Raw genomic sequence first — 14,546 nt, forward strand, 5'->3', positions numbered from 1 at the left:
AAGCAAAACCAACACTCAACCAATCAGAGCTTCCAGAAAAGGAAGGTAAATTTTTATATTTCAGCCATCCCATTGTTATAGTTAAATCAACAAACTATATCCTTATTGTGCAGCAATATGTTGAAAGTTATGGATATAAACACAGAGATAGAAAACATGGTTATTTTCCTCAGAGGACAAATAATCTGGATAAAGAGACAAAAATTATATACATGAAGCTCTTAGAAAGTAGTTATAATAACCAGCCTAATATATACTAGGTTGTGTAGTACAGGTTGAACATCACTAATCTGAAAATGAAAAATCTGAAATGTTCCAAAATGTTCTGAAATGATCCAAAACATTGATTGCTGACATGATGCCACAAATGGGAAATTTCCACACCTGACCTCATGTGACAGGTTGCAGTCAAAATGCAGTCAAAACTTGTGCATAAAATTATTTAAAATATTGTATAAAATTATCTTCTGGCTATATGTATAAGGTATATATGAAACAAATAAGTTTCGTGTTCAGACCTGGGTCTCATCCCCAAGATATCTTGGTATGTGTACGCACTTAATCCAAAACCTGAAAAAATCTGAAATCTGAAACACTTCTGGTCCCAAGCATTTCATATAAGGGATACTCAACCTGTATAGACCTAAGTCCTATGAATATTCAGAGAAAAGGGAAATTATTATTGCTTGGGATTGCCAGTGAGGATTTCATAGGGGAAGTGGGTCTTGAAGAAAATGTAGGATTCAGATTAGCTGGACTGGGCTAGACGACTCTCATTAGGATTTCTTTTTTTTTTCTTCATTAGCATTTCTAGGTAAAATGATAATTGCTTAGCAAAGACCCTATGGGAGAAATTAGCTGGTTGTTTAAGAAAACAGTGAACTTTGTTCTAGGAAATATAATTAGATTATTAAACTGGAACTAATTGATCAAGAGCCTTGAATTCCTAATTGAGGAATTAAGAATTGTTGAAAAGAAAATCCCTGTACAGAAGCATTTTATTTAATCAAGGTTTTATCTTGTTTAAATATCTAAGATTTTCTTAAATAATAATAGTATTAGCTAATATTGGGTGTTTTACTGTGTGCTAAGCATTGCTCTAAGTGCGTTAAATGTAACAACTCATTTAATCTTTACAAAAGCCCTTTGTAGTAAGATCTGTTTTAACCTTATTTTACAAATGAGGATGCAGAAAGGGTAAGTACTTTAACTTGCTCAAGTTGACACAAGCAAGTGACAGAGCCAGAATTTAAATCCAGTTAGTCTATAGTACTAGATTCTACATTCTTATCTAATATACATACAACCTTATGGGCGAGATACCTAAGTGCTGCAGATACATTCTGAGATTTGGACAATTGAAGCTGACTTAACTCTTTTATTGAAAGATAATTTTCTCAGATACTACTCACATTGGCATACTGTAATCTCTCTTTATCCCAAATATATTTTTTCTTTAAGAAAAACCACTGTAAGGACTCTTTGGACTAGAAAAGTTTTAAAATAATTTTATTAGCTTGTTATATGAAGTGATACAGATTTGATTTATCTCTTGTAAAGTCCTTATTTCAACAATCTTCCTATTACAACAGGGCTTCTGGTTGGGACTCTTGATTCAGTCTTAGACTCTACTGCTAAAGTAGCTCCATTTCGCATCCTACACCAGACGCCAGATTCTCAAGTTTACTTGTCAATTGCATGTGGTGAGTATGATTTTTAAAACATAATTCAAATTAAATAAGGGTACTACAAAGCTGAGTATTCATATTTATTTATACTCTGTAGTTGCTTTGAGATTTAAAAACAAATTAAATGTGTAACTTTACTTTGAGAGAATAGCAAGACCTTTGTTTATTTTTAAAGGATATGGGTTATTAAGTTGTTTTTTTTTTTTTTTTAATACATTGGTGTGAGGGACCTGAAGCATGTGGTCTAGCAGGGCTGATTCTGAACAGATTTTGGTCAGTGTTACTGCTACATAACTCCTTTCTTCAACTTCTGCTTTATCCAACTACTGGGAAGATGGGAACTTCTCCATGAAATAAATTGTTTCATTACTAATAACTCCAATGAGAAGAATCTGAAGTTATCTGTGAACCCAAAACATAAAGGTTGACTCCTAAGGAAGTATAAGCCTGGAAAATTAAACCTTTTTTATTCACTCCCACCTTCTCAGAAAAAGCATCATATCCTTCAAATATGAAGGAGTGTCTTACAGTTAATGCTACATATTCATTCATGCCAGGGTGGTTCAGATGCTTCAACATATATATTATGGGTAGAAAAGGAATTAGGATAATACTTTCTAATAAAGCAAGTCAAAATAAATTTTTAAAAAGCTGCATTGACAGTTTCTTACTTCCTTTTATGATGCAATTATAATGTTGGTCTAAATTAGAATCCCAGATTTCTAGCCCTTTTGCTATTGAAAAACTGCCTTTCTTCTTATCCCCCTCTCTTCTAAAGTAGATATATTATACTTTTTAAAACAGAACAAAAGCACATGAGTTTCTGGAACATTCATATGTGTGAACATATAGCATACAATTAGTTTTTTAGGATGTGTGGCTTGTTTTTTATATTTCCCCCTAAATTTATTTTAGTGTTGCCAGTGAGTCTTTCCTCCTGGCCCTCTTAAATTGAATGTCGTTTAACCTAAATGAGGTTGACATTGTACCTGCTGACATCACAAGAATTCTGTAACCTCAACTCTAAATCTAGTTAGTAAAAATTATTTTTTTAAAAAAAAAGAAAAAGGCCTTTCTACTTAAAAAAAAAAAAAAAGGATGATTGTATAACTTATTTCCCCAAATTAACCTGATGCAGAAATAGTGTAATTACCTACTAATGAAGCTTCCTTATACCAAAAGAATCAAACTTAAGGCCTTAACATTTCCCCCATGGCTTTTATTTGTGGTTTATTAAAGACAGTTATTACTCTTGGTATGGTGACTTAGTAACATGAATGAAATTCTGATTGAATTGTAGGAAATAGACCATTTGCAATGTCAACAAATTTTTTAATATGCCAGTCTCCATATATTATAAAATATACTAAAAAGTCAGCATATTTATTTTGAATATTTATATAATACACAGTGCTGAGAAGACTTTAATGGTATGTGAGTGATAGGAGGAGATTGATAAATACTGAAATATTCTTCAAGCCAAAGCAACTAGGGCTAATAATGTTTAACCTCACCCTCTGCAAACCTCCTAATGCTGATTCAGCGGGTCACATGGATTTAACCTTGCTACAGAATTTTTAACCTCCTTTATGACATTTCTATAAGTTTACTAGGTCTTTTGATGAATGGGGTGGCTCTGAGCAAAGGTTTCATGGCTTCTGAAATAAGTAGAGTGGTCACAGTTGAGATCTACATTTACTTAGCATGCATAGGACTGTCACATACATGCTGTTTTCAGCCACACATATTATAGACACAGTACTAACTGCATTATTTGTAGACCAAGGATTGAATTGTGCATTATGTATTTTCTGGTACTCTACATATTTTCTTAAAAGATACTGGTTATTCTTTAGGCACCAGTTACTAGCATCTTGTTTTCAGAATTTTATATATTTTCTCATGAGCTGGATTTACTTTACTCCCCTTTCATTAAATGTTTTATTCTTTCTATTTATGAGAAATACTGTTCATGCCCACATAGAGGGATAAAGTAGAGAATAAATGTAATTATTTTACTCCTTTATGACCGTCAATTTTTAAAGTGAAAATGTTATTTCTTTTTAAACTAAGCTTTTAAATAACAAGAGCAGTTTTGTTGTGGAGTTTTCCTTGAGTGTTTTATTTTCTTGTGTTATTAATCAGGAGCCAACAGAGAAGAAATAACCAAGCATTGGGATTGGTTGGAACAAAATATTATGAAGACCTTATCTGTATTTGATTCAAATGAAGATATTACTAATTTTGTACAAGGAAAAATAAGAGTAAGTGGCATGGATATACCTCGTAGATGGAGTACCAAAATCTTTGACTCTCGTATATGAGGATCAAAGTTTGCATGGAAGGTCATCGTTTCACTGGCACCTTTCAGGATTGGTAGAAACAAACATATGAATTTCAGAATCAGTGTGCTAAAGAAAACTGCAAAGTCTTTAGCACAGGGGAAGATTGATAGATATTGAAATATTCTCTAAAACATACTGGTTATTCTTTAGGTACCAATTACTGACATATTGTTTTCGGAATTTTATATATTTTCTGATGAGCTGGATTTACTATTTCCCCTTTCATTAAATGTTTGTCTTTGGCGCCCTTGTGAGTACTCTTAGGGGCATTTTTATTTCAATATCTCTTGAGTTTTGAGTTGAATAAACCATTTGTTCATTCAAACAAATATATTTAGCACCTGTATTTGTAGTAGCTCCTTGTGAGGCATTCAGAAAAAAACCTAAGTACACAACTGAAGAAAATATGCTTACCTCTGTCCTAAGAGAATTATCTATGTACATACATATGACATGTGTACCTATATAGATATATACAGTCATCCCTCGGTATCCATGGGGATTGGTTCTGGCCCCTGCTGTAGATACCAAAATTCACAGATGCTCAAGTCTCCTAATATAAAAGGGCAGAGTATTGGCATATAACCTATGCACATCTGCCTATATACCTAAAGTCATCTCTAGACTACTCATTCCTAATACAATGCCTATGCATCACTTCATTTGAGTGAACTCTGCATAGTCCTCGGTGCATGGCAAATTCAAGTTTCGCTTTTTGGAACTTTGTAGAATTTTTTTCCCAAATATTTTCAATACCTGGCTGGTTGAATCCATGGGTGAAGAACCCGTGGATATGGAGGGCTGACTGTACAGTTGTATTCAATCAACTATTTGAATGTATGAAATATGTTTTTGTTGGTAAGTGATGATGAATTTTCGGAAAATATTTTGTCTCCTTTAGGGATTAATTGCTGAAGAGGGAAAACATTGTTTTGCAAAAGAAGATGATCCTGAGAAATTTCGAGAAGCCCTTTTGAAATTTGAAAAATGTTTTGGTTTACCAGAGAAGGAGAAGTTAGTGACCTATTATTCATGCAGTTATTGGAAAGGACGGGTTCCTTGTCAGGGCTGGCTTTATCTTAGCACCAACTTTCTGAGCTTCTATTCTTTTTTGTTGGGATCAGAAAGTAAGTGGTTTCTATTACTTACTATGGCCTTGAATTTGCTGTCTGACCTATCAACTCTAATGATGTTAGGTTGTAAATAAAATAATAGGATTGATATTAAAGGTAATTAAACTGTATAATAAAAGTTTATTTCATCTAGGGAAAGAACACTTTTAAGACTGGTTGCTTAACATAAAACCTTTAGAAGTATATATAGAATGCCTTGCATATCGTGGGAAGTGAGTCAGTATTAAATGATGATGATGATCTGGCATATGACTGCTTTACATTCCTTGTTATAAACTACCTACTTGCTTTAGTCTGTGTTTTAATCTGTTTTAAACACACAGTTTAAATATAGTGGCCATAGTACCTAATGACCCACATCTCACTTTGTAGCCACAAAGAAGAATCAAACAGTACTATTTATAGCATACATACAAACAGCTTTTACATTGGTAGTTATACAATTATGTAATTATATAAATAAATAGATTTAAATATCAAATCAGAATCATTTTTTTAAAATTATTTAAAATTAAATTGGGCACAGTGACTCATGCCTATAATCCTAGCACTTTGGGAGGCCAAGGCAGGAGGGTCACTTGAGCCCAGGAGTTCAAGATGAACCTGGGCAATATAGTGAGACCCTGTCTCTACAAAACAAAAAAAAATCTAAATTAGCTGGGCGTGGTGGCACATGCCTGTAGTCCCAGCTACTCGGGGGGGACTACTTGGGATGTGAGGATCACTCGAGCCTGGGAGGTCAAGGCTGCAGTGAGCCATGATCACATCAACTCACTCCAGTCTGAGCAGCAGAGGGAGACTCTATCTCAAAAGAAATTATTTAAAATTAGATCTCTTCCTGGAATCACCAATTCTTGCATGTTCATGTTGATGCTTCAAATTTTTAACTAATCTGGAACTCTAAACTATTTTAGCTGTTTATAGTATTTTTCAAGGGGTTAACTATTGTTTCAGAAGACCTGATTAATAAACATAAATCAGTATGAGAGTTTAATCATACCTGCTTATACCTCTTATTTGCAGTAAAACTCATTATCTCCTGGGATGAAGTCTCAAAACTTGAAAAGACTTCAAATGTCATACTGACAGAGAGTATTCACGTGTGTTCCCAAGGAGAGAATCACTACTTTTCAATGTTTTTGCACATTAACCAAACATACCTTCTTATGGAACAGCTGGCAAACTATGCCATTAGAAGACTTTTTGATAAGGAAACATTTGATAATGACCCAGTCCTTTATAATCCTCTACAGATCACCAAAAGGTATTCAAAGCTTAATTTTTACTTTTCAAAGTATTGTTTGACCATAAGAATGATAGTATTGCTTACCATTAAAAGTTAACTCTTCTATGTTTTATGACAGAGGTTTTTTTGGAGTTGATTGTGGGTGTGTGTGTGTTTGTGAGTTTATTCATATGCATTGCATAAATACTACCCTTCTCTCCATGAAATTTAATTGTAAGAAATAATAAAAGTTAGGTTTGAAAATTATTTCTTGAGATTCAGATAGGACTTGCCCTAGAATGCTTTTAGAAATGCAGAGATTTTTGTGTGTGTTTAGTCTAACTCTAAATTTCTCTATGAATAGTCTAGACAGTTTGGGTCTGAAATTGTTAAACATGTTATTTATTTTTTAAAATAACTTATAGAAAACTTTTTTTTAAATGAAGAGGCAAGTTCGTGGAGTCAGTGGAGCATGGACTTTAGAATGAAAGTAGAACAACCCTTAGATAAGTCATATCTCTCAGGACCTCAGTTTCCTTATCTGTCATTTCTATCTCAGAGGGCACTTATGAGAAATGAGCATGATATGTGTGAAAGCACTTTGTAAAATATAAAATATGAGGTAAATGTTAATCATTATTAGTGCCTCCCTTCAGAAGTACTTGTCTGACAGCTGTTTGCCATTATATTTGGTTTGTTGAAACTGACCAGATATCTTTTATCCTGCTGAACATTCTAAACAGTTGACTAAAATGAACATGCCAAAGGGGAAAAGGAGAGGAGAGGATCCAGAAATAGCTAGTGAAAGCAGCTTCTGGCAAGGAGGATGACGGTGTAGACTATATGGGAAAGTATAAGAGGAACCTAAGCCGCAGTCCTATGGCTAGACCAGAACAAGTGACCTAGAAGGTTGTATGATCACTACACAGCCCTGATTGGGTACAGTTGTTCCTCTTGCCTATTCCTAAACCATTCCTAAAATTCATATACATAAGGATTTGTTTGTAAACCTCCCTGCTTTTCTGGAAATTAGATCAGCAAGGTAAAGTTTTTACACTTCATTACCAAAATTAGGTCTCAGTACACATGATTTATAAATAGAATTCTATAAGGATTAAGAATCCTGTTTGTATTATGTTATAGGTGGGCATCTGTTTTTGTATTTCATTCCTTGACTGGCAACCATAAACATAAACTGTTTTGCCATTTTATTTCCATTAAAATATAGTCTAAAAGGCTATCAATGAGTTATTCATCACCAAATCTGTATTTAATTAAGATATAATAAATCCATTTTTGTCTGTGTGCATTTTTAGGAGAGCCCATTGAAAATTGTATATATCTACATCTTTTTTCCTAGTAAGTTAAAAAGAACAGTAATGTATTGGGACTTAGTCTCCAAATGGCTTTTTTATAAAATGGAATATCTTTATTGCTCTGCTTATTGTTTTTACAAATATATATTACTTTTATAGTTTAAACAATACAGAAGCACAGTAATGATAGTTAAATTTAGTGTATATCCTTCTAGGCTTTTTAATGCATGAATTTAAAAATATGTGCAAAAATAGGTCTGAACATCACACATTGTTCTACAATCTGCTTTTTTTCTCCTCATATATCATGGACATCTTTCCATTCACATAAGTGGACTTTATTTTATTTAAATAAGAGTGAACCCACTAAATTACAGTTCATTTGTTTTATCAGCTTTCCCAGGTTGAAAAAAATACCATTTAACTGAGGTAAAAATTAACAGGATTGTGGTTTTCTGTTCATGTTTATCAGAAGTACTTTGAAAGACATGATGAACTACCACATATTTAAATAGTATATGCAGGAAGAATGAATTTAGTTTTAGCGCTGTTGGATTTGAATTAGAACTTGCATTATTTACTTATTATCCCAGATGGCATTGATACTTAATGCAATTGTTTTGTGTCTCTAGAAAAATTATACTATTTAAAGCAATTGCTTTTTACACAAAGGCTACATTTGTCTATCAGTTAATAAGTCCTCTGTATTTACTGACACCTATCCTGTGTCCAACATAGTGCAAGCAGTATTATTTTATCATACTTCTACTTTAGATTTTTTAAAACATTCAATTAAAATTTTACTTCACTTAATTTTTAATACTGTCTTTAATAGACTACTCTTGCCCTATAAATTTTTATGCCACAAATTTTCATTATTTTATTTTACTTGAACTGGGTAACTCGCTTGATTTTCTGGTAACCAGATAGGAACATTGTTGTCTTCCAGGATTGGTTTTAACCATAGTCACATATTATGCCTATATGATAATATAATAATAGTCTTCTAGCAAATCACCCCTTAGAGATAGTTTGAAGACCTACATGATCTCTAACTTTTGTGCATTTTAATCTACTAATAAAATGAAATTGGAAGAAAAGAACAAACAAAAGGAGTTTGCAAGGAATCAGTGTATTTTTTTCTATTTCAGAATTTGTTGAAAAATACAGCATTTTTAGTGTTTAATCTGTGTGCTTCACAGTGTATGTAGATTAGTCAATACAGGCATATGTACACCTTAGAATTCATTTCTGAGAATTCATTTGTGCCTCATCCCATTTTTTCTTTCCTACAGAGATCTGGAAAATAGAGCCCACAGTGAGCAATTTAATGCCTTTTTTAGGCTGCCCAAAGGAGAGAGTTTGAAAGAGGAACATGAATGTTTCTTATGGGTACCATTCAGCCACTTCAATACTCATGGAAAAATGTGCATCTCAGAAAATTATATCTGCTTTGCTAGCCAAGATGGCAATCAGTATAGTGTAATCATTCCACTACGAGAGGTAATGTGAATTTGGTTACATACCAGTTTTTAGTTTGAAAATGATATCTTCCACAGAGTAAAATGTCCTTTAATTCTATAAATTATTAAAACCTCAAGATGCAATATCCTTTTAGTAATTTAAAATAATTATTCTTCAAGATAAGAGTACAACCTTCTGAGATATTCTCAGTTCCATTTAGTAAAGTCTTACAGCTCTTACTGAAAGTGAAAATTTTTAAACTTTAAAATTTAAAAACAAGATAAGCATTTAGGTTAGTGCAAAATGAAGTTTGATCATTCAAAAATGTATGACATCAATACCCAAATTTAGACTATCACTTTTGATGTACTCTGGCAGAAAAAATAACATTGACATCTTTTATGTAAGTCAGAAATAAATTGTTGGCATTTGATACTGAAGTTTTACATTTGTATTGTCATTTTTAAAGGATACATGTTAGACCTTTTTCTTCAGAAGTGAAATAACTTGCACTGAGGTTACTTGTATGATTGGTTCAACTAGTACCCAAAGTCAATTTCTTAATAAGTCATACCTATAGACCAAAACTTCTGGCCACAAAAGGGTAAGCCAAACACAATTTACTTGAAGGTGTCAACAATAAAGGAAAATTTAATTCATCTCTATGTTTTTCACCCCCTAGGTCTTAGCTATAGATAAGACAAATGATTCCAGCAAATCTGTCATAATTAGCATCAAAGGAAAAACAGCTTTTCGCTTCCATGAAGTTGAAGACTTTGAACAACTGGTGGCAAAACTCAGGCTCAGATGCGGAGCAGCTTCAGCTCAATATCATGATATTAGCACAGAGGTAATTAATTATACAGCAATCAAATCATTTTGAAAAAAAAGGTGTGTGTTTAGTGTAGCCCATTCTTCAAAAGGAATTCATAGTACCTTTCCTATTTATGTCCAGGTTTTTTTTTTTAAAGATAGAATCTAAGAAAGTATATTATCTAACTCACATCCTAAAGCAGAAGTGAGAATTAAGGACTTCATTTTTAGAAACTCATTCATTTTTAGAAACTCATACTTTATAAAATTATTATAATTTGATCTTTCTTTTACTATATTTGCTGTTTACCATATAAATATACCTTGTACTTTCACATAGGTTGGTTTTTAAGAAATCAAAATATATTTGAGAATTCAGTGAGGCCTCGAAAAAGGACTCCTCTTATTGTTGCAAAGAGATAGCAATTTTAAACCTGTCTGGATATCTTTTATTTAATATCTTGTAGGTCAGCCTTATTTACATAATCTGGCCAAAAGCAAAATAATAGTATATCTGTTTACTAGTAAAATATTAGAGAGGATAAGGAGGATTTTGATGTTTCATATGTCTCTCATGGAAATGCAGACAGGCCGAATTCAAATGAATTTTCTTTTACAATGTCCAGGAACCCCATGTTTTAATAGATTGATAAAACTTATCAAATTATAGCTATTTATATTTTAAGTAAAATTCAAAGAAAAACTAAATATGTCTTTATTGGCTATATTATTTTATTTGAATTGGAGTATAGAGCCTTTTACTGCTATCTCCAGAGTAGAGATTGAAAATAATACGCTAAGTCAATTATAATGTAGTATTGGTAAAATTAATTTTCCCTTTGATAATTAAAAAGCACAGTGAAAACATGTAATTAAATTTTTTTTCCATCTCAATTCCAGACACAGATTTTCTACATTGGCCATCAAGAGTTTTTCTTGCCCCAACTTTATTATCTCTCATTCTCTTTTAGTATGTACCCAGGATATTCCTTAGTTTGATGCGGGAATACAAGTAAAATCTGACCAGCCTTAGTAGTTTTCTCTCCCAGTGCTCCCAAATTCTTACTTATATCATGTTTTCCTTGTTCTGTTCTATTTCACATTCAGTCCATGTGTTAGCTTCAAAGCTCAACATATCTTTCTTTTTCCTTTAATTAATTTGCTTTTCCAAAACCTGGAGAGCTGTAACTGTTCCCCTTAAAACTTTCATGTGCTTTTAGTAGCTGAGTATGCTCAGTTGTCAAGAAAAGATTTTGTTTCAAAATGAGTTTACCATCTTTCCAAATATGCATCAGAATTCTACAGTTTTCTAGTTTCTCTTACTCTTTATTAGAGGTTTTAATAAATATATGTACAAAATACCAGCTAGTATAGTATCTGCTTGGAAATATGTATTTTTAAATTGCTATAATATTGTTTTCACTTAAGATTTTTATCTTATCAATGATGAAGAATATTAACCCATTTTAGTATCTGTATATATCTAGCTTTAATAATAGTACATGTAAAAAATTAGTAAAGAGAAAGCTTTTTAAACAAGAGCTAGTTCAATTTGATTTCTAAGTAACAGAAATTATAGCTATATCCTTTTATAACTACACTTATTCTGAAACGAAGAGAAAAATTGCATTCTATTTTCATAAACCTGGTGACTTTGTACAAACAGCAAGACTTTTTAATTTAAATCTCCAGGAGTCTAATTCAACAAGTCTAAATATGAATACAGGAAGTACTTTAGGAAATTTTTCCTATGAGAATGTCAAAGACATGATACAAAGAACAAATCCTACCAGAAGTAATTGAAATTATGCATGAGTATCAGTTCTATCCAAGTTTTTATATAGGTATATATTAAAATGTTCCACATTTTAATAAGTTATACTAAAATCTGGGCATATAAAGAGATTTAGTAAAATTCTAATAAACTGCTTGGAAAAATACATGAATCTTTTACTTTTATTGACACATATAATCAGGAACTATTGCTAGATAAGGTAATTTTTCAAAACTACTCAGTGAAAGAAAAATGGGCCCTCTTAGGTTAGTTTTAAGCAAAGTGACCTAAGAATGGAAAGCACTACTGAAGATCCGTTGCCTGATGCTTTTAAACTACATTATGAATGAATTGTGGAAACTATGGAATGTCAAGAAAGGTAGTAATTGAGTTCATGCCTTAAAGTTTTTAGATGGGAAAATAAGTATCTTCTACAGATTATCACAGAACATGTAAACATATAGTAACTTACTAACTATATGAAATATAGTTATTATCTTAATAAGATAATTTCATAACCAGGACTATCTTACTAAGTTTTTAAATAGAAGTAATGGGTTTCCTACATGATAATGTAGATCCAAATAATAGTTTAACCAACATGACTGATTTTTTCTTGCCTTGATAAGAATAAGGTGTTTCTTATGACTATAATATAAATTTGGAAAATGATTTTTAGCTGTGGGGGTAGATTTATTTCTAAGTTGGGAAACCAGAAACTATTGAAAATGAAATTCACACCCATTAAATTGTGGACTATGAACAGGATCCTATTTAAGATAAGCTTCTGATATTTGAGAAAAGTATTTGTTTATATTTTTTTGTTTTAATTATTGGTTTTACAGGTCAACTCTGTAACCATTTATTATACCGAGTTTAAGAAGTATTCTAATTTAAATTTACACATAAAGAAATGTTCATCTTTTCTTTGTCTTTCCTTCACTTTTAGAGCCGTATGATAATTGTAAAATCAATGTCAGAAAATAAAAATGAAGCTGATTAAGAATAGCTGCTATAGAGTTAACAATCTATATTGCTTTCTAGATGTGATTGGATTTTGCTCAGGCACTAAAAGTCTGATGAGTGCCAAATTTACTTGTCATAAGTGTGAACACCCAAATGGAGAGAAATATATATTTATCTCCAAGTACATATATAAAACACCATGGGTAAAACTTTCCACTCAAAAGAGCCAGAGCAAAAATGTTCAAAAAATTTGAGTTTAAATAATCTACTTTACTATACTCTTCAAAATTTTAAACGTTATTTTAAACTACCATCTTTGAAGGTAAGTGTTTTTTATTTTATTTTTTGTCATTTTTTAAATTTTCTGACCACCTACTGCCTGTTGATGAAGGTGAATGTTTTAACATGACTTTATGAATACTTAAGAGGTAATAATGGATAGGACTGGCATACTTGTCATCACTCTTATAAATTTATATTTAGGGTTTCATTACTTAAGAGGTTATTTTTTTTCCCTCTGGGATACTTTTCCTGTAGTTTAGAACAATAGATAAACTGATGATTCAGTCATTCAAACTAAAGGAATGTGCTGTGCTTGAGATCCAGACTACAACCATGAATTTTCCAACCTGTATTTGCAAAAATGTAGCTCCTCATTCAAACAGCTAAACTTAAAATATTAAGTGGTCAAGTATGTGATTTGTCAAAATAAGCATTTTTAAAAAAAAAAAAAAAAAGAAGGGAATTGTTGCAATTTGAGATCTATACTCTCTAATCATTAATTCTTCCTTTATTGGCTTCTTCTACCTTACCCTTTTATTTACACATTGATTTGAATACTCCTCCTTACCTTTCCTTGAATCCCATCTATATTCATCTGTTCTCATGCTGCTATGATGAAATACCTGAGACTGGGTAATTTATAAAGAAAAGAGGTTTAATTGATTCACAGTTCTGTGTGGCTGGGTAGGCCTCAGGAAACTTACAATCATAGTGGAAGTCACCTCTTCAGGGGTGGCAGGAGAGAAAATGAGTGCTGAGCAAAGGGGGAAGCCCCTTATAAAACTATCATATCTCATGAGAACTCACTCACTATCATGAGAACAGCATGGAAGAAACTGCCCATGATTCAGTTATCTCCACCCAGTCCTGCCCTTGACATGTGGGGATTATTGCAAGGTGAGATTTGGGTGGGGACACAGAGCCAAACCATATCATTCTACCCCTGGCCCCTCCCAGATCTCATGTCCTCACATTTCAAAACACAATCATGCCCTTCCAACAGCCCCCTAAAGTCTTAACTCATTCCAGCATTAACCCAAAGTCCAGGTCCAAAGGCTCATCTGAGATAAGGCAAGTCTCATCTGCCTATGAGCCTGTAAAATCAAAAGCAAGTTAGTTACTTCCTAGAGACAATGGAAGTACAGGCATTGGGTAAATATACTGTTCCAATTGGGAGAAATTGGCCAAAACAAAGGGGCTATAGGCCCCATACAAGTCTGAAATCCAGCGGGGCAGCCAAATCATAAAGCCCTGAAATGGTCTCCTTTGACTCCATGTCTCATATCCAGGTCACACTGATGAGAGAGATGGACTGCCACAGCCTTGGGCAGTTCCACCCCTTAGCTTTGCAGGGTACAGTGCCCCTCCTGGCTGCTTTCACAGGCTAGTGTTGAATGCCCGCAGCTTTTCCAGGTGCACGGTGCAAGCTGTCAATGTTATCTACCATTCTGGGGTCTGAAGGATGGTGGCTCTCTTTTCATAGCTCCATTAGGCAATGCTCCAATGGGGACTTTATGTGGGGACTCCAACCCCACATTTT

At 32.9% G+C, this 14,546-nt stretch overlaps 1 protein-coding gene across 5 annotated transcripts in view; it reads left to right on the top strand.

Annotated features, from left to right (window-relative positions):
* Nucleotides 1–14,546, top strand: part of TBC1D8B (TBC1 domain family member 8B) — a 67,184-nt gene that overhangs the window by 12,098 nt on the left and 40,540 nt on the right. For all 5 annotated transcript variants that reach the window (XM_015127958.3, XM_028842456.2, XM_015127959.3 and 2 more), the window contains exons 2-7: nt 1,593–1,703; nt 3,834–3,952; nt 4,935–5,160; nt 6,190–6,430; nt 9,003–9,210; nt 9,854–10,021. In XM_015127958.3, the coding sequence (XP_014983444.2) occupies nt 1,593–1,703; nt 3,834–3,952; nt 4,935–5,160; nt 6,190–6,430; nt 9,003–9,210; nt 9,854–10,021 (1,073 nt within the window). The remainder of the gene's footprint in view (nt 1–1,592; nt 1,704–3,833; nt 3,953–4,934; nt 5,161–6,189; nt 6,431–9,002; nt 9,211–9,853; nt 10,022–14,546) is intronic.

The sequence above is a fragment of the Macaca mulatta genome, chromosome X, assembly GCF_049350105.2.
Source record: "Macaca mulatta isolate MMU2019108-1 chromosome X, T2T-MMU8v2.0, whole genome shotgun sequence".
Lineage (NCBI taxonomy): Eukaryota > Metazoa > Chordata > Mammalia > Primates > Cercopithecidae > Macaca > Macaca mulatta.